General features: G+C 33.6%; 1 protein-coding gene across 1 annotated transcript in view; it reads left to right on the top strand.

The window, feature by feature from the left end:
* Positions 1–19360, top strand: part of LOC143256711 (uncharacterized) — a 91456-nt gene extending 72096 nt beyond the window's left edge. Inside the window, 5 exon segments of the mRNA XM_076514315.1 lie at positions 10728–11204; positions 11658–11774; positions 14034–14258; positions 14772–15002; positions 16353–19360. Of these exon segments, the coding sequence (XP_076370430.1) occupies positions 10728–11204; positions 11658–11774; positions 14034–14258; positions 14772–15002; positions 16353–16406 (1104 nt within the window). The 3' untranslated portion in view covers positions 16407–19360.
* The last annotated feature ends 2763 nt before the right edge of the window (positions 19361–22123 follow it).

Below are 22123 nucleotides of genomic sequence, written 5' to 3'. Positions count from 1 at the left end.
CAACACATTTATATCAATATTTCGGCCTAATTATTAATTTATTAATTTTCAAGCAATCTACACATGAGGGACATCTTTGCATAAACAGTCCTAATTTTAAACAGGTAAACTAAAGAAAATGAGATTAACCAACCATGTCCACCACTAACTCTTGACCTGCTCTTGTCTGACTAAACAGTGGTAATTTGGCCTTCATTCGTGTAGCGTATCTGTGGCCTTAGAATAGAAAGTGCGCTTATGCAGCGATGGAAAACAAAGTACAAGCAATCTGATTCACAGAGCAGACACACAATCATGTTGGTCATCTCTAAACCGCTCAAAAGTTTAAACCTCGTAAAATTAGATCTATACGTTAGTGCTATTCGAAAAAAATGAATCGGTATAAGTTTATATCATGAGTACTCGGTACTTCAGCTGCGATGAACCCTTAGAAAGAAGTAAGTCTAGATTATTGTATTAAAGGGAGATTATATTTGATTTTCTGGAACTAAAAGTTACTTGCTTTCAACAAGAATATCAACCAATGTATTTCATCAGCGTTCTCACATTATAAACGAACCCGAAATAAAATTAATATAAACATTGGATATTAATTTAACTGGAGTTTTGATCGATATAAATATAACAGTATTGTGTCTTGCATGTTTATATAACTAATTCGTAGGGTGTGGATAGATTTTCACCAAACTTGGTATGGAGGTTCATTAGGTCCATGCAGGAGTACATACAAATTTTCAGTTTCACATTTTGCAGCTTTTGGAGCGTATTTTTAACCACTACTTTACTCCCTTTTGATGGATCTTCATCACCTTTGGTATCGAGGTTCATTAGGTCCATGGGCAGATGTAACAAATTTTATCACTACTTCGCCCCTGTTAAGGGACCTTCAGCAAATTTGGCTTGAGAGTTTCTTTGGTTCATGCAGAGATACATGCAAACTTGCGGTTTCACGTTTTGTGTTTTGTAGGTTTCATTGCGTATTTGCCTTATGACGTATGACTGAATCAACTTTTCATATCCGAAAATAAGCTTTCATTAATCATACATTTACTTAAGTTCCGTCTACTGGAGAATACTACAACTAGTAGAAAATACTCTACAGTGACTGTACATTTTCTCAATAACTGTCTAGCTTTCATAATTACAAACATGTACTGAATGTATATTTAAGAGGCTTTCAAGTGCAAGACAGGAGTCGACGTGTGGATAGAACAAGTAATTATGAACGGTAAGTTCTTTTTATTATAATAGAAGAGTCATAAATAGATCTATTTTTTTAGTTATGAGGTTTCCTGGGAGCAGAGTTTAATTTCAAGGTTTGCGTTGTTTACTTTGTTGAAAAACATCAGGTTTTGTTTAATAGGCTTAAAATTTGCCTGTTTTTTAAATAAATATTGAAGACGTAAGTCAGAATTTGAAGCGCAAAGCACAGCTTGTTTCAATACGGTTTAATGACACTGATATTTCTATATAAAATGCATTAGAACCACTTAACAACAATAATAAGAAAAACACCACAATAGAGGCCATACACCAACAATGAAATATGGTAAATCACATTGGTGGAGAAAAGGGTTCCACAGTGACCAGTGGACCCACATAGGCCTTATACAATCTGAAGTATACTCTAAAAGCAATAAGAACATGTAATTCAACAGCGTCAGCAAAACCTTATAACTAAAAAAACCGAACTAGATTGCAAATGGTAAAAAATGGTGCCTTTAGGACGTGATAGAATTTCTAGATGTAGGAAATATAACAGGAAACTATCCGTTTACATTACCGTGATCGTTTTCACTATTTTTGCTATTGAATCTCAGAATATCATTCTCAAGAGCTGTCTGCTTTATTTGTCCCTAAGTTAAAAATGTAAGACTAGAGGGAAGGAAGTAAATCAACATCACGTCCTCTAACTCTTGGGCTACTTTTTACCAGTGAGATTGATAGTCACTTTATAATGCTGCTATGCTGAAAAATGATGGGATTCGAACTCTCGACTCCTAAAGTGTAAGTTGTGAGGCATAACCACCAGGCCGTTTCTCAAGAGGAACACATATGTAATAGGAATTGAATACATACATTATCCACACTTGTAAGTGGAAAAAAAATCAACGTTTGTTTTTAAAATATTTTATCCATTTACTGCACTCAATGCAGCGAATTTTAAACTAAATATTATTCGTTTTATATTATTTTTTCTGCAGTATCTTCAAGTAATTGCGTCGAGAGTCTTACTTAAAAGAATGAAATAAATAAATAAAACGTACACAAAAATGTAAAGATGTTTTTGAGTCGAGGGTGAGGGCAGTAAGGGAGTTCATGTTTCTTAAATATCATAACCAGAAAGTATAGGTCTTGACTTGATTTCATGTGACGTTATTTTGTACGAAGGTTTGCTGTTATTTTTAAACCACTGCGTTTAGTGCTCATTTCTTTTGATTGAGTTTCAGGTATTCACTCTCTCCAAACCAAGTGTGGATTTTGTGCTTATCTTTCGGTTCCAGGCTTACCTGAGAATATGTCGTTCCCATGGTTCTTTTAATCAAACAATTGTTTTAATAGAAGCTTGTCAGTCAACTTTAACTTTGTTGTTACTAAAAAGTTGCTGAACATAAATGCATTTTAAATATGAATTATTTATGTAAACACAAACTACAGACTTTTAATGCTTAAAATTAACTAGTATTGTGTTCGTTTACCTTGGGTAAAGCTACACAATTGGCTATTTTTGCTGTGCCCACTATGGGTATCGAAAATCAAAACCAAGGTTTTTAGTGCTATAAGTGCTAAGTCGTTGGGGGCTAGAGTTTGAGTGTAAATTCCTTCAATACCAGCATTCTTTTTTGATAAGATAATTCAAATGAGATTTGAGTTTCTTTTTTTTTAAGATAATTAAAACTTGTTTCCACGAATTTTAATAAGGTACATGAAAATTCTCAAGGAAATTATAAATTTTAAGTTTATGAAGGCATAAACACTGAGAAACTTACGGTTATGCAGCAAAATGTATATATGCATATATTTGTTTTCATAAAAAGTAAACAATTCCCTGGATGATGTAGAAAATGTTAGAAGTATCCGAGTAATGCCTTTGTACCAACAAAAACCTCTCGTTTCTGTATTTACAGAGGTAAACTCCCCCATAAATTGAATCTCGGTAAAATAAAATAGCTTTTCTTTCAATTGTTTTGCTTGATATACTGAGACATTGAGCCCTAAGTGATTTTTGTATCTGGTGTGTATTTATACAAATATATAACACTTTGGTTGTAAGTATTTGTATGAGAACAAATATCTTCAATTCAATACAACCTACAAATATACTTTTTTTAGTGTCTCCCGAAGAATTGTTTTGATTTAGAATTTTTCCCGTGATGTTAATTAAGGGTATTGTTTAGAAAATATATTTTTTATTTTTTCATTATGTGTGTTTTCTTATTGTGAGGCTACATCGGGCTATCTGCTGATGTCAACCAAGGGAAATCGAACCCCTGCTTTTAGTGTTGTAAATCCGAAGACTTACCACTGTCCTAGAAGGGGACTTTTGCTTGAATATTGGATTAATAACTAATATATATATATATATATATATATATATTAGTTTGCCATAACTTAAATGAATAAGCCGAAATAAAAACAAATTAAACCAAAAATGCTGCACTAATTAAAAAGATCCCAAGGTATAAGCTATAATGTGAGATTATAAAATGAACCTTTAGTTTTGGAGGTGACTGCAGAAGTAAGACCCACATTGTGGTGGGGATACACCATCTATCAGTATTAATATCCATTCTCCAGTCTCACATAAGCAATAAAGGAGAAGCAATAGATATAGAAATAGAAATTAGGAAAGCGAGATGTGGGAGCTCAAACCTACAACGTCCCACATCTATGTCATCTTTTCACTGCCTGCAGAAAGTTGGGGAATGTGACTGCTCTCCGAAACAAAGAAGAAGAAAAATTAATTGAAAATAAGAATAAGACACATAAGGTACTGCTATTTGGGGGTAAATAATTTAAATAAACTTACCTCTTGAAATTAACAATCCAGCCCCCATTATGGTAGAAAGGCACTAATTTGTAGCCAAGTAAACGAATAATACAAGTATGAAGTCATCTTCCCAACCACCACCCATTAAGTCTACTCTAACTATCATGCTCTAAAAAAGCTTTTATATGCGGTAGGTGTACATCCGCATAAAGTAATGTCAATCTGTTAAATTAACTGTATCATAATTAGAAATAGTTATTAGAAATTTTAGTAAAATTTCTTTAATTTTTATTTCTTTATATTTATTTAATACACCTTTTATATTTATTACAGAATAGTTTAATAATTTTATTTAAAGTTTCTTTATTAAGTTCATTAACTACTGATTTTTGTATCAGTCTTTCAACATTACTGGTAAAATATTATAACTTATTACGAATTCTACGATATCTAAATAATTGCTAAGTTATAATGCTTATAACAGAAGGGTTGCCCGGCATGGCTAAACGTGTTAAGGCGTTCGACTCGTAATACGAGGGTCGCTGGTTCGAATCCCGGTCGCACCAAACATGTTCGCCCCCCCCAGTGGGATTATGGTCAATTCTACTATTCGTTGGTAAAAGAGTAACCCAAGAGGTGGCGGTGGGTGGTGATGACTAGCTACCTTTCCTCTAGTCTTACACTGCAAAATTAGGGACAGGTAGCACAGATAACCCTAGAGTAGCTTTGTGCGAATTTCAAAAACAAACAGAAAAGTATGGTACAGTACTGTTAAAAGAGGATAAACCATAAATTGGAAAGACAAAATATTTTCTTTTTTTCAGAAATATTTGCATTGATATCATAATTATTTATTCTAATTTCTAAATCTCAATAATGTACTTCTGTATTAGATATTGAAGTATTTCCAATTTCTAATTCTGCTGGATAAACAGTGTTAATAACATCATTTATTTCAGGATTATTTACACTAATTAAAATTATCTATATACACTAGATGGCCAAAAGTATGTGGACACCCGACCATCACACCCATATGTGCTTGTTGAACATATCATTTCAAAACAAAGGCCATTAATATGGAGTTGGTCTTCCCTTAACTGCTATAACATCCTCCACTTCTGGGAAGGCTTTTCATTAGATTTTGGAACATGTCTGCGGGGATTTGCTCCTATTCAACCACAAGGGCAATAGTGAGGTCGGGCACTGATGTCGGGCGAGAAGGCCTGGCTCACAGTTGGCGTTCCAATTCATCCTAAAGGTGTTTGAAGGAGTTAAGGTTAGGGCTCTGTGAAGGCCAGTCAAGTTCTTCCACACCAACTTGGGCAAACCATGTCTTTATGGACTTCGCTTTGGGCACGGGAGGCATTGTCATGTTAAATAAAAGGCCTTCCCTAAACGGCTGCCATAAAGTTGGAAGCACACAATTCTCTAGAATATCATTGTATGCTGTAGCATTAAGATTTCCCTTCACTGGAACTAAAGAGTCTAGCCCAAACCATGAAAAACAGCCCCAGACCATTATTCCTCTTCCACGAAACTTTACAGTTTGCACTACGCATTCTCCTGGTATCCGCTAAACCCAGGATCGTTCGTCAGACTGCCAGATTATAAAGCGTAATTCATCACTCCAGATAATGCTTTTCCACTGCTCCATAGTCCAATGTCGGTGTGCTTTACACCACTCCAGCCAACGCTTGGCATTGTGTATGATGACCTTAGGCTTGTGTGCGGCTGCTCGGCCAAAAAAACAAACCCATTTCATGAAGCTCCTGACAAACAGTTATTGGACTGATGTTGCTTCCAGAGGGAGTTTGGAGCTCGATAGTGAGTGTTGCTACTGTAGACAGACGTTTTTTACGCGCTACGCGCTTCAGCACTGGGCAGTCCCGTTCTTTGAGTTTGTGTGGTCTACCGCTTCGTGGCTGAGCTTTTGTTTCTCCTAGATGTTTCCACTTTACAATAACAGCACTTACTGTTGACCGGGTAGCTCTATCAAGGCAGAAATTTGACGAATTCACTTGTTGGAAAGATCGCATCCTATAACAGTGCCACATTGAAAGTCACTGAGCTCTTCAGTACGGCCCATTCTACTGCTAATGTTTGTCTATGGTGATTGCATAACTGTATGCTTGATTTTATGTACCTGTTAGAAATGGGTGTGGCTGAAATAGCCGAATCCACTAACTAGAAGGGATGTCTACATACTTTTGGCCATGTAATGTATCTGTATGTTTAGGTAAAAATACCTGGATTTGTGTAGTTTTCAATAAAACTTTTCTCAAAATAGTAAAGACATAAATTTACTATACAAGTAGAATAGTTAGTTCTCATTGGAACCCCTATTACATTAAAAAAAAGAAACCTGTTTATTGAAAACATATAATTATTGTAAATATAAAAACTTAGTATATCTTTTACGTTTTTGGAGCTAAATTTTCTTTCTTCTAGTTCTATAAAAGAATAATAGAACTATTTTATTAATGAATTTAAACAAAAATTAAATATTTTAATGCAATTGTGATGTATTATGTGGCAAAATAGTGTTTGAATATTATTTATTTCTACACAATTTTTTAGATATTTTGAAATATGTTGATTATTTTCTATTATCCAAGAATTATGTTTTTTATTATTAACAATTACACCTTTAATTTTATCATGTAAAATATTGAGTAATTTATTTAATAATATAGTCGGCTGTTTGATAATTGTTGATATAGAATTAGAAATAAATCTAAGTTTGATTGGAGATTTATGTAGTTTTGGAATAACATAAAGAAACGGCAAATCTACATATGAATTTTGTTTAGAATAAAGCTTATTATAATTTTCAATGAAATTATTGATTACTGTATCTTTAGATGAATTAACAAACTTAAATGTTTGTGTCCTATTGATTTATTTTATCATAATTAATGCATAAAACATTTTACAAATGATACCAATGTTACAGTCAGGAACTTTAACATATTTTTCTTCCAGTTCTTGAATCTTATTTTTAACTGATGAAACAATAAATCTATATGGTATTTCTTTGATTTTATATGGGATAATTTTATTTTTATTTTTTAAGTACATATAATTAACTTTCCAGAAACCATATAGGTGGATAAAATGTAATATAGTTCAATTTTCTTATTATTATTTTTATTTCAATTACTTTTTATTCTTTATTTTGGAGAGCAGTCATCTTCCCACAATTGTCTGCAGGCAGTGAAAGGTAATATAGATGTTGGGCGTTGTGGGCTTGAGCATCCACATCTTGCTCTCCTAATTTCTATATCTATATCTATTGCTGCTCTTTTGTTTCTTATGTGAGACTGGTAAATGGAGGTTGAGACTGATAGATGGTGTATCCCCACCCGTAATGTTGGTACTACTTCCGCAGTCACCTCCAAAACCTAGGGTACATTTTATAATCCCACATTATAGCTTGTACCCTGGGATTTTTTTTTTTCAATTAGTGAAGCATTTTTTGTTTCAGCTTGTTTTTTTTAAGTTACAACAAAGTAATGTAATTAGTCAGAGGTTTAGATATGATGTTTTTAATGCAGTCCTACCTTGAGATAACTTGGTGCAGGATTTGAAAAGAATTAGTATTGCTAACGTTTTAAAAAAAATTGAAAATGGTATTTGGTACATTTGGTACTTTATCGAATGATCAGCTCTACTAATTAATACAGAATTATGTCTGAAAAATATTAATATTACTACCTGAAAGAACAGATCATTAATAACGTTCATCTACACAACTTTCACGGCGTTTTTTATTACATAATCCGTAGTTAAAATCTTATGCCCATTGAGTTCGTCTTTGATTAGATCTTTTATTTGCATATTGTTTTGTTAATTTGAAGCATTGCATATGTGAGTACGTTTTAATATTTACCTATTATTAGTATCATGATCCACCCTGTAAAAGTGTTTTTGTTGCATTACACTGAAAATATGTACGAAACGCCATATCTTATCAAAAGGGTCGAAAGTTGTTTTGTTTGTTGTTTGAATTTTGCGCAAAGCTACATGAAATCTATCTGCGTTAGTCTTCCCTAATTTGGCAGTATAAAACTAGAGAGAAGGCAGCTAGTCATCACCACCCAGGCCAACTCTTGGGCTACTCTTTTACCAATGAATAATGAAATTGACCATCACGTAGTAACGCCTCCACAGCTAAACGAACGAGTATGTTTGGTGTGACAGGGATTCAAACAGCAACCCTCAGATTACGAATCGAGTGCCCTAACCATCTGGCCATGCTGGGCCAGGGGACGAAGTTAAAATGTTACGGGTCAACGTATGAAGTTGATACAACTCAAAATCGTGATGACGAGAAATCCACTTGAAGTAAAAATGTTTCTCAGAACGGCTGGTATGGGTATTAACACATATTAATAATACAGAGAACAACTTTACGACCTTCTTGGATCATTTTGAGATTAACAAAGAGAGAGTTTGCAACTGACCGTTGCTGGGGACATGTCTTAGGAACGAGAGTATAAAAGGGAGGAGATTGTAAAATAAATTAATAGCGTTGATGCATCATCGTGTTTTTATATTTAACAGTGAGATTACTATGACTAAGGAAGTATATATATATATATTAGTAGGATAAGAGTCATCTTCAGCTAAGACAGTTTTATTTTTCTAACAGGGTAGTTGGCCTTTGAAATTTGTAGAGCAAATAAGTTCAAGTGAGTTTCAGAAACCCTTGTTAAGTATATGAACGATAAGAGCTAGCTTTAATTGCTATTTTTAAGTTAATTTAGTTTAAAGTATAGAGCAACCTAGAATGGACCAATAGGTTCCATGTTGTCCCAAAACATTATGTTATATAAGTTGTTTGTACTTTAGGCTTTGGAGCTGTCATACAAGTAAGTGTGTAGAGTTTTATGTGCTTTAATTTCCGTAAGAAATTTTGCAATTTCTTTTCTCCAAATGCCTGCGAGTCATTTGTTAGTTAATATTACACAAATGTAGAAAAAACATATTTATTATATTTTGTATAAATTTTGAAAATTCCGCTATTCAAAATAAACTTTATTGTAGATTTTTCTACACAAATTATCTCAATGTTGTTCTTCCATTAAAACTTTTATCTTAATTCTTTTATTTGTTTTTTAATTTGACACTTTTGTTAAAAGGTCTGTGTCAAACGCTTTAACACTTTGAAGTACAGTGGAGCGCCGTTAAGCCGCGGTATTTAGGGGATCAATCTGTTTAACCGCGGCTTAAGTGGTCCGCAGCTTAAACCTTTCTGACTGAAAAGCCGAAGTCGTTAACAGCTCCGCCGAGGAGCCTCATCCGGACCATTGTGAGATCATTATATCGGATTATCGAATTAAAAATAATACTTTAATTATTGATCACTTTTTTCACGGATTTACCGCGGATTAACTTTGATGTATGGAGAGGTGTGATTTGGTAACAATGGCGACCTCCATAAAGCTGACATAGAGAGCGGATAAGGTAGATTAACGGTCGATTTCTATTGTAATATATTTTATTTATTTCCCAAATTAAAGCAAATTCTTTTAAATATCCCCTTGAAGTTATAAAGCCAGAATTAAATTCGTAAGCCGCGTTTTTACACGTTCTTAAATTAGCAGTGAGCCGCGATAATCCTCGCTCACAAGACTTGCTACAGCGGCTTAAGCGATTTCGCGGTTTACTGGTCCGCGGCTTAATGGCGCTCCACTGTATAAATAATAGTGCCTTTGACCTGTGAAGATTTGATGATTCTAATTAATAGTGTAGGCCTTAATTAGACCTAGACCTTACAAATAATAACAGAGACATTTTTGATAATCTACATTAAACAAGGTTTTGTTTCGAAAACTAAGAAGAAAATTGATGCTCATCAAATGTTAACCCACTGTTAGGACTAAAACTACCCAACAGATAAATTGCAGAACTGAAAAATTATTTTTGAAATGAACATGAAAATGGGCTAATAGATGTTAAAGAAAATTACGATAGTTTTTTGGTGTGTTTTTTTTGCATAACATAAATTCAAACAGTTTTTGTTATCAGTTATGTTAAATACGTTCCGGGTTGCTGGCGATATGATGGATTGAGGTTGAAAAAAATTAGATGATGTTAAATTCCTTTGTTTAGTTGCACGGTAGTGAACGGGAAAGAAACATGTAATATAATCATTAAGCGGTTGGTCTGTTATATAATCGCGAATAATAAATTAGGAAGAAAGCCATAATAGTATTCACACACTTATATTAATGCAGATTATTATATAGTGAGTTAGAAAGAACTCAAAAACGTGTGTTTTACGGTATTCTTGGTTGATATTATTGAGTTACAGAACAGACTCATTGTTATATTTTCTTTGTTTTCTCTGCACTTGTGTGAAACGATAATAAAACCATAATTAAATATTGTAATGAATTGTCTCATAATGAAATACAAAACATTAACATTTTTAAACATTTTTTTTTACGTTTTGAAATTGGGATCTTGCATATTTTAAAAAGAAATGTTTATTAGTCGTATAATTAGAAATAATGCATATTGTTATTGATGTATGTTGTGTTGGGGGCTTTTAGATAATGAGAACGAGTGTATTTTGAGTTGACTTACCCCAAATCACCAATGTATTTTGAGTTGACTTACCCCAAATCACCAATGTATTTTGAGTTGACTTACCCCAAATCACCAATGTATTTTGATACGACATTCATAAGAAAAAAAATTGAAACCAGCTTTGTATTATTTTTTTCAGATAAACATCCCAATTGACTTACGATTTGAACCCCCGACGGTTGAGTCTGTTCCAGAAATGGGTAACCGATATGCTATTGTGAATACTCGTTTACCTACCAACACGGAGGGCGCTATACCTAGACTGTGGGAGGTGCGCCATCTGATGGAAGATTTGAAAACTTCTGCAGACTCTGTGGTAATGTACGGTGCTGTACATTACCTATTTAATATTCTTCCTCAGGCGCTTGCAAGCTGGTTTGTTCGGGTTATACTTAGAAAAGCCACACTAATCTACAGTAATCTTCCAGGACCAGAAGAAACAGTGTTACTGGGATCTCATCGGTTAAAAAAACTCATGTTCTGGATGAATTCTAGAGCTGACGTCCCTGTCTCCATTTCCGTGTTTTCATACGCAGGATCTATTAACCTAACAGTAGCTGCTGATAAAGTGGTTATTCCAGACCCTAAAGTGCTTGTTAAAGAGTTTGGTGTTGAGGTATAATTCGTATTTTTCCTTATTTTTTCCAGACTTTTATTCACAGATGATTGTTTAAAACTAACCACAATGTTACCTTGAACAACGTGAACTCGGCGTATTTTTGCATTGACCATCGACCACAAAAAATTCTCATGTCATTCCCCATTAGCAATCAATTACAGGCTGCTGTGTAGTATTGCATTACTTTGTCTCAATCGAGTGACTTGCTCTGCAAATTAAATATGACATCACCGTTTATATCGCTAAGAAAATCGAAGTAACAAATATGTTTAAACATTCCTGTATTTTACGTTTTAAATTACTTCACGTGAAAGAGAACTTACTGATCTCTGTTGTAACAGTTTGACTTTTATTATATAGAAATAAGTTTTTGGTGAAAACAAACTACTCCTATAAATGTAATCTCAACAAAGCCATGAAACGTAACTGCTTCCTCCTTTCTAATTATAGATTAATCATCTCTCACGGCTTTTATCCAAAAGACGCATACCAGGAGAACACAGACGACGCACTAGTTTCACAGCTGAGAGAAGAAAGGAAGAAATACTGAAGCCCTCTCTACAGGAGGTTGGTAGAATTAAAATAAAACATTATTTATGGGTACGTTGTACCGTACCTGCTTCGTGTTTTCTTTGTAAATATTTCTGTAAAACATCAGGTTACATATTAAGTAGCCTCAAGTTTATATACACTTACGTCCATGTATGCATAGGTGTAGGGCTAAAAAGTTAAATGTATCCTTACAAAAACAAACTTGGATCAATTTACATTTAAAGAAGTGACAAAAAGCACTTTATTTTGGATAGATCTTTTGTTTCTTAGTTATCACAAGACAATATGTTTTTATGGAATGTTTTCTATTTTTCTATAACTGAAGTATAGTACAGGGTATCCAAAAAGTCTGGAACAATTGGTGACTTACAACTTGTGGTGACTGACTTCGGTGATGTAGAATTATTAGATGGTCGAGTTAATTCTTCTGTCAAGTATGAACTCAAACTTTTTTTCAAATTACAAGGAATCCATTCTGTAAACATCCGTGTAGTATCTATGATTCCAGGCTTTTCAGTCCGTCTATTTTCATAGAGTGACGCATATAATTTATTTCTCTTTAAACACTAAAACGTATAATATGTTCATCCCTAGGGATTAACGTATTAACACCAAAGAACCAATTGTATTTACCAATTTTGAGTCTTTTTAGAAGGATAATTTTGAGAGTTTGATTAATTACTCAGTTGTATATGAGATTTAGTACAAAGATACTTTTTTCCAGGTTTCCACACCCCAAAAAAGTAAACGTGTCCATCTGTAGTAATCATATGAGGGTCAAAATGCCACAAAAAGCACAACTTGAAGAGGTTTTTCACAATTATTTAGCTTTATTTCGACAAATTTACAAGAATTTTGATACAAAGATACTTTTTTACAGATCCCATAAATATGATAAAAAATTTGAGATATGCAGACTTTTGGTCATATTAATGGGGTCAAAAGGTTAAACAAACCCAAATTTTAGGTGTTCTGATCAGTTACTTAACCTTATTTCTTTTTTATATAGAATTTAGTACAACAAGATACTCTTTACAGTTCCTAAACAGAGATACAGACAATTTTGGAATTTTTGTCTTATGTTCAATTTTTCAGTGAGGGAAGTACAGTTTGGGATTCACTTGAACTATTCATATGTATGCCAACCAATTTACATAGACTTTGGTACAAAGGTGCCTTCTTTCAGGTCCAAAGCAGTGATGTAGACAATTTTCGATTTTTCTGTGTATTTGCTTGTTAGTTTTCGAATTTCGCGCAAAAAAAATGTACACGAGGGCTATCTTCGCTACCCATCCCTAATTTTGCAGTGTAAGACTAAAGGGAAGACAAGTAGTCATCAACACTCACAGCCAATTCTTGGGCTACTCTTTTAACAACTATGGGATTAACCGTCACATTATAGCGTTTCCACGGCTGAAAGGGCAAGCATTTTTGGTGCGACGAGGATTCGAACCCGCGAGTCTCGGATTACGAGTTGAGTGCCTTGACCACCTAGCCATACCGGGCCTTCTGTGTATTTCACGATTTCTGTGGTACCAGAATTGGCCGTGTTGGAATTGCATGTATGTTGGACTATTTAAGATTAATGTTGTAAGTGTTTAACTATAACTTTTATTTTCACATGTACAGGATTTTTCATTTTGTCTTTTTAATTTAGCCGTTTGATTTTCCAGACTAGGTAGTGGTCTGATGGCAAGCGAAGTGTGTGTTATTTATTGAAATTGTTGCTTAGAATTTGGAAATCCGTCGATAATTTTTATATGAAGATAACTTTGTTTGACATGTCCAAACTTGCTTTCGAGTATAATTGAATCTATTGATTTTTTCTTTTATAAGATCAATGTGGTTAAATGTGTTCCACATTTTACTTATTTCTAATTCATGGCTGGGCGTGACCAATTTTAGCGTGCCCGTACTGTTAAAACCGAGGGTTGATGTCTCGCTTTTCGTTTTCATAAAGACGCGCTCTATATTTTGAGGTCATAGGTAGTGACGGACAAGACCCACTGCTCAATCAGACAAGAGTATTCCAAGCATTGGCAGTGGGTGTCCTTGACTAGCTGTCTTCCCTCTGTTGATCAGAACAAAATAATGGAGAACTATGTACATGTACTTTTGTGATTTGTGAGTATTCGCAAACAAATATAAACTCATGATAAGCTTCTGTAACGAATTTTTGGGGTTATTAGAGTTTCCTTTTATTACTGTTGAGAAACCCCATACTTATTGCCACTACGGTTGTTTTTTATCGATCTAATGTGTTTTTTATGCTAGATTCAACAAAAACTACTCGACGTACAAGATGAGCTTAGAGAGATCACAGTTAGAATGGAAAAAACCTCAAATTCAGATCATTCTTCATCAGAATTTAGACAGCTGACAGCTTCTCATGCTGCTCTGAGTCGGAGGGTAGAGGAACTGAAGGAGGAGTTTTCGGAGTTATTGACGGAGCTGAGAAGAAGAAAATCTTTGGCGGACGGTCGAGTTTTGATGGTAGAGGTCTGTTCATACTAGTTGTGAACTACAAAAAATAGTATCGCAAACCTAATATTAAACTTTTATTTGTTTATTTCTGAATAACCAAATAAATTCCTTTCGTCAAATGAGATCCATTCTTGAATTTAAGATGAAAGAAAAAAAAATGTAAGCTTTTTGTTTTTTTACTAGTCTCTTTCTTTACAATATTTCTGTAGTTTCGCAATTTCCCTACTTTAAATAAACACGATGTTTTTGTTTCATTTAGTTTTCTATCCCTCAATCGTACTGAAATCAAACTAGTGAAAAATACCTGAGAAACCAAATCAAGTTAGACTTAGGCTATATATTTTTTGTTTCAATATTAGAAGTGTGTGTGTGCGTTTTTCTTACAGCAAAGCAACTTCAGGATATCTGCTATGTCCACTAAGGGTAATCGAAATATTAGAAACAAGTGTTTCTCTTTATGATCAGCTACAAATAAAGCTAAATAATATTATCTAATTATCGCAGTAACGTTTAACAATATTTTCTTAGGATGAAGACTGTGATGGAATATTAAGGAAACCTCGTAAGAGGGCGCTGTCTATCACAGGACGAAGATCTAGTTTTGGCGTCGTTACATCTCCTGCCATGTCAACAGCACGACCCCTGACCACTCCCACTACACCTCATCACAGCTCCTTTGTATCATCTAGTCCAGATGTGGAGCAGCCTGGATCGCCATCTAGCGAAATAAACCGGACTCTTCTCTTTGGTGGAACACACGTAAGATTTTAAATTTGTTATTCGACTGAAACAGATTTTGTGAAATATTTTTCCAAGCGTTATTAAAACATCACGATGTACCTCTTCATATCGAATTGACGATAACCGTAACATTCTTCTACTTAAGTCCTAATGTCCTCTCAGTCTAATAAGGACACCATGTTAAGATAAATGTATGTTGTTTTCATGTATTCACCAAACTGAGATGAGACAGCTTCTTATGCTTAATAAGTACGAAGAAACACCGACCTTGGACTGCAAACATTTGTTCTATTCTGTTCTCACTTTTCTCTTAGACCATTACAAATTTCAGTTGCTGTGATTGAGTAAAATATTCTTAAGCAATGACTTACAGAAGCTGAGATAGATGTGAAACGACAACACCTACACACACACTGACTTGAAGACGAAAGGCGGAAGACTTTCGAAACGTCGACAACTGTATCTCCACAACAGGCAGTTGCCGTCCATTGTACAAAGTTTCAGCGTGAAACGATATTATTACAATTTTTTATTACTTAGATTTTAATGTATTATTAAGAAGAATGTGAAAATCAGAAACATATAATGTAAAGTGCCATCTTCGTCAAAGTTATTAGGCTACAAATTTTATTTAAAACGTTCAATAATTTCACGTTTGGGTTCTGGTATGAAGTATACCAACTATAAACAAAAATGTTTATAAGTTATCAGTATGACATGCTACTTAGCTGATTCTGATACATTGTTTTACCTTTATTTCTCTCTTTTTCCCTAATTTCAAATTCTATAACCCAGGCTTATTTTCTTATTATGCAGATTCAAACAATAAACTATCAAGTTTCAGAAACAGCTCATCCTATGAGTGCTGTACTCAACAAAGAGTACATGACGGAAGTAAGTGACATTAGGAATATTATATTCATCGAAACGAATTAACAGAAATATTTTATGTTAAAAAAAAACTATAAAAGACAAAAAATGTAACAGGAATGAACCATGTTATAAATGTTAAAAGACAAAGGAGAAAATTGCGTGACAGAAACGATTCGTATTTATATAAATGACAAAACTTACGTGACTATCACAGTTCATACAGGACAAAAACTACACAACACAAACGGTTCACGTGAATTAACGTTATAGAAGGAACAAAATTGACGTAGCAGAAACTATACCCACGACAAATCTATGTATAGGACAAGATTAGATTACAGAAGTGGTTCATATTACAAATGTTAAGTATAACGTAAGTGTTTTAAACATAATATATTGTATTTACATAATTGTTCCAAAAATATTTGTATTGGAATTATACAATATGTGTTTTAATTTAAAGATTTTGAAAGTGATGAACATTTTATCAAACAGGGAAACTTCAACTTTCTCAGCCATGAAGAGGGTGGCCTTGAACGAATGTGCTAAAATTTGGGTGAGATAATCTAAAATCTGTAACCCCAGCAATTCCCTCATCTAACTTCATTTGTGCGTTTTTGTTGGTGAATATGAAATCCAAAACGTCACTTCCACTCTATACTACGTTTCAAAAACTTGCAGTGATTGAAATATTGTGGCTTACTGTCTTTCTTGATACTTTTATATGACGAGTGTGTTTAGTACATGAAATTTGAGACCATCATACCGTTAGTTACAGAATTCCAGAACTCATTAATAAGACAGATGTCATAACCAGTTTCTTTGGTGTTCCTGATATTTTACTTTAACGGTAATCTCTAAATGTGTGATAAAAATTAAGCGATTAAAATTATGTATCTACTTATTGCAACATAACTAAAAAAACAGTCAGTATTCATGAGTGCCTGAGTTGGCATGTCTATGTTAAAACTTTAAATAAGCCTAAGTTTCAGTGTCGCAAAATAAAATTTCACGGGGTTGATGCAGCGTAAAGTGTCGTCTTTTAGTGTCTGTAAGAAAACTAGTGGTAAAAATTGTAGTAAAGTTTATTTTAAGGTGAATTTTGTAATTTAAGACTGAAAAAGATGTGTCAAACACATACTTTTAGAATTTCTAGTTAGTATTTAGTTCGTCATGATTCATGATAAATTTGCGTGACTCTCAACATAGCTTTCATTATTCTAATCCATTTCTGCTCTTTCTTTGAGTTATCGCAGTTGTTATGTAAAATGAGTCCATTGAAAGAAACAGGAGATTTTAATACGACAGCTTGATAGCTGTTTAAGATATTTTAAAGATACAACCGGGAAGAATAACAAAATTATAAAATCGTATTTGAAACACTTGATTATTGATTTTTAACTTTTAACATTAGGTTAAAACAATAAGAATAATGGCTAGTAATACTAGTCAGTCGGTTGTCCTCGTTTTGCTTTACCGACGCATAATAACTATATAATATACAATGGAAGTATTAATTAACCTGCTGTACATATACATATCAAGGAGATTAGATTGAATAACATAACTGTAAAATAGTTTTTATGATTGTATGTTAATTTTGTAAGCAACACCAAGAACGAAATATTTTTCCCGCCATTTCTTCTAGACAAAAAAAAAAAAAAAACGTTTTATTTTGTAACAAATCAAAATATCCTTCCTTAAGATGTTTTTAGCAAACTAGCGAATCTCACGTAATTGTAAAATACTCGTACCAGAGTTGGCTTGATGTTTCGGTTTCGTATTCAACGTATAAACTTAAACAGACTTTTGAACTTCGGCCGTGAAAATATTTTCATTCTGCAAAGTGAGTCACAAATTAGCTGCTCCAGTTTACATTATACAAGTTATCAATGTGACGATAGTTATTTTGTTTATTTTGTGCACGTCTTTGCTCAGAAAGTTAAATTATTTTGATCACAATACAAATATTCACGAATTTCAATATAATAAAATACAAAATTAGGTTGAAATTTGTTACTTATGCTTAGGACTAAAAAACATTATCTTACACTATATGTTGAAACTGATATTAATACTGAACAGTTATATAAAATAAAACAAAATCAAAGGAAAGGACTGTGTTAAAGACAAAAAATCCAAACCTCTGATTAATGTTAGTTTGTTATAAACAAAACAAGCCTAAACAAAAATAAAAAGGCCCAGCATGGTCAGATGGTTAGGGCACTCGACTCGTAATCTGAGGGTCGCGGGTTCAAATCCCCGTCACACCAAACACGCTTGATTTTTCAGTCGTAGAGACGTTATAATGTGACAGTCAATCTCACTATTCGTTGGTAAAAGAGTAACTCAAGAGTTGGCGGTGGGTGGTGATGACTAACTGCCTTCTCTCTAGTCTTACACTTCTAAATTAGGAACGGCAAGCGCAGATAGCCCTTGTGTAGCTTTGCGCGAATTTAAAAACAAAACAAAAAAAACTCTGCATTAATTGAAAGAATATCCAGGGTATAAACTATAATGTGTGATATAAAATGTAACCTAGCTTTTGGAGGTGACTCCTGAAGTAGGAATCTCACTGCGGTGGGGATACACCGTCTTTATATTTCAAAATACAGAGATTCTCTCATTCAAGTCTATTGGTATCTTCATTACCAATTTTTAATATATTTATATTAACAGAATGTAAAATGGTGAATTCTAAAATGCTTTAAGTCTATGGAAGTCGTTAAAATGTTTTTAATGTGGGTTCTACTTCCAAAGTCACCTCCAAAACGTAGGGTACGTTTTATATCCCATATTATAGCCTGTGCCATGGGAACCCTTGCAATTGATGCAGCGTTTATGAATTTGTTTGGGCTTGATTTTATTTATAATAAGTTGAAACTGATGTTTGTATGTCTATATATATAATGTTGATTTTAAGCCCTTCTTGACAGCAAATTTACGTATGTGAGAGTACACTAGTTAACTGTTAAACTTATATATCATATTTAGTCAATGACAATTGTTATCAAGTTTGGAATTGTAAACTTATTCTCAGGAGACTTAAAACCTATTAAAATAATTAAATATCAAAAGGAAGGACTACTATGATACTAATCTTTATTTGAAGGTTATGACCACAGTACTACTTGGTAAGTTTTGTATTCCATGTATTATATATTTAAATGCTATTTAACTAAACGCTGTGATTGTAAGAGTTGTGACCTTTATCTGTTTTTATCTCATTGTTTAAACAAATATAGTAATGGCGTTCAGTGTAGGTAATTTTAGTTTTGACATTTTTTGAATTAAGCATTGTTTATGAAAGGTGTCTCTGTGAAACTTTTGTACATTTATTACAAATATATAAAGTTATCGGGAAATAGCCATTGAGGCCATGAACAATTTTCGTGTGTTGATTGTGTTGAAAATAAAAGAGCTTATCACTCATATTCTGTGGACAAAAATAGGTGTTTGTAATATGTAACAGATAAAAATAAAAAGTTTCCATTTTACGTGAATATACAAGATGACTACGTGAATCTACATACTATGAATTCATCTCTATGTAAATATTGACACACTTTTTATCAGAAAATGCTCAAAGGAACCGAATAATAAAAAGACTTCATGAGTGATTTCGATTCAGATAAATGAGTTGGTAGTGCAAGTAATTCTTATCCTAATTGTTGCTGTGTTTTGATATATTACTACAAACAGCGTATTTAAAACTATATACACAGACCAATTAATCTGCTGTTTAAATAATATAAAAAACAGTTTTTATTTCTTGCCTTTAATTTACAGTAAGCAAATCTACCACTAGAATTAATAATAAAAATATTGAAAAGAAAACACTGAACAGATGGTTTCTTAATGGTAGTGAAATATAAGATTTTAGTGTTCGATAATTATATCACTGAATACACAGGACCAACACTTACAGTATGATTAATTATATCACTGAATACACAGGACCAACACTTACAGTATGATTAATTATATCACTGAATACACAGGACCAACACTTACAGTATGATTAATTATATCACTGAATACACAGGACCAACACTTACAGTATGATTAATTATATCACTGGATACACAGGACCAACACTTACAGTATGATTAATTATATCACTGGATACACAGGACCAACACTTACAGTATGATTTTGTTATCCTGACTATATTTTGTTTGCTTAGCAATTTATTTTAGTTTTAGATACCTCGATTTATATTAGATCATCGCATACAAATTATTTATTTCAGACCTATAGAAAAAAAAAGATATAACAGAGAAATATAGAACTACAATTAGTAAAGAATTGTGTCCTAGTTTCCTTGATGTCTTTGAAACTACTTACTTCATTATCGATTGAAATTCGATCTGATGTCTACGATTACGTCTTATTGTCCAACACCGCATCTCAGACCATGTATCTTGACCAACAATTTATAGATTTAATATTACATAGACTGAACTTTAGAGACCATGTTTAAAGAAAGAGAAGCGTGGAAGACATATTGGAAAAAAGTGTCGAAGAAGTTGACAATTGTGTAGTCGATTACGATTACTGAGACTGTGTGGCTACCTTTCTCTTGGAAACAGTTACCGATTCCGACACGTGGCTAACAGCTTGTGTTTAACTTGTAAGCTTTCATGAAGCTTAATTTTTTTTGTATGTTTTGGTAAATAGACCAGGATATATATATGCCTTCACTGCAGCAGGTTTTGGGCCACGTGGTTCTTTTTGTAACTATAACTTTCATTTTTCAAATGAGGAATCTCGTGATGACGAGAAACCCACTTGAAGTAAAAATGTATCTCAAGACGGCTGGCACGGGTATTAAAACCTTTATTAAAATAAAGTAGAGGACAACGTTTCTACCTTCTTAGGTCATCTTCAGGTTAACAAGTCTCTACCTTTTTTTTTACTTTCTCATGTCATTCACTCACAACGTTTTTTCTTTACTTTTGTCCTTTCATTCATCATCATTATTCTTCTATAGACGTGGCCTGGCATGGCCTAGCGCGTTAAGGCGTGCGCTTCGTAATCTGAGGGTCGCGGGTTCGCGCCCGAATCGCGCCAAACATGCTCGCCCTCCCAGCCGTGGGGTCGTTATAATGTGACGGTCAATCCCACTTTTCGTTGGTAAAAGAGTAGCCCAAGAGTTGGCGGTGGGTGGTGATGACTAGCTGCCTTCCCTCTAGTCTTACACTGCTAAATTAGGGACGGCTAGCACAGATAGCTTTCGAGTAGCTTTGTGCGAAATTCCAAAACAAACAAATCTATAGACGTTGCTGCTCTAATTTTAATCGTTTGGTCGATATATGTTTCGACGAATGTACTTTTGGACTCGCATATGGAATAAACTTAGAGTTTAAATGCTTAAACCAAAAAATACATGATAAATCATTATACGAATCAAAACTACAGAAACAAGGTTTTTTTTATATCAAAATCCAGTGATTCGGCTTCCATACTTCTTAAGGGTAACTACTTATAAAGTGTTTCACACTGATACGAGAACCGTAAATACTTAACTATTGAGAAAGAAAGAAGTCGAAATGTTGGGTATTAATAAAATGAAAATGCTTTTGGATTGTGTGTTCGTGTTTCTTATAATACTGGATATTATTTTCAGTATATCTTTAATATCTAGCTCATGTAAACGAATTTCCATTTGTACTAGGCATCTTCGTTGGAATAGGTTTATGTGTTATATTAATGCAATTGATACTATGTTGAGTTATAAATTACATTACTTGTAATAGAAGTGCATTTGAAGGAAATAGTAGATGATTTTCATTAATATTGTCGTCGTGATAAATAAGTTTACTGTCCACCTACTTTTGGCTCACCCTGTATGTGAAATCAGATACGAGTAAATTTATTACTTGTAATAGAAGTGCATTTGAAGGGAAATAGTAGATGATTTTGCTTCCGTCGTACAGTGGCTTACCATGACCAGGTGATCATGACGCTTGACTCGTAATCTGAGAGTCGTGGGTTCAAATCCCAGTCAGACCAAACATGCTACCATTTCAGCTGTGGAACGTTATAATGTGACTGTCAATTCCGCTATTCGTTGGTAAAAGTGTAGTCCGACAGTTGGAGGTTGGTGGTGATTACTAGCTGTCTTCCCTCTAGTCTTACACTACCAAATTAGCGTAGATAGCCGTCGTGTAGCCTTGCTCGATATTCATAAAACAAACAAACAATGGTGCTGATGTGAATGTCAAATCCTTACTGTTTCTACGTCAAATTTTTCTCTGTTATAG

This window comes from Tachypleus tridentatus, chromosome 7 (genome assembly GCF_004210375.1).
Source record: "Tachypleus tridentatus isolate NWPU-2018 chromosome 7, ASM421037v1, whole genome shotgun sequence".
In the NCBI taxonomy this organism is placed as follows: Eukaryota; Metazoa; Arthropoda; class Merostomata; order Xiphosura; family Limulidae; genus Tachypleus; species Tachypleus tridentatus.
This window is presented reverse-complemented; position numbering and strand designations above follow the sequence as displayed.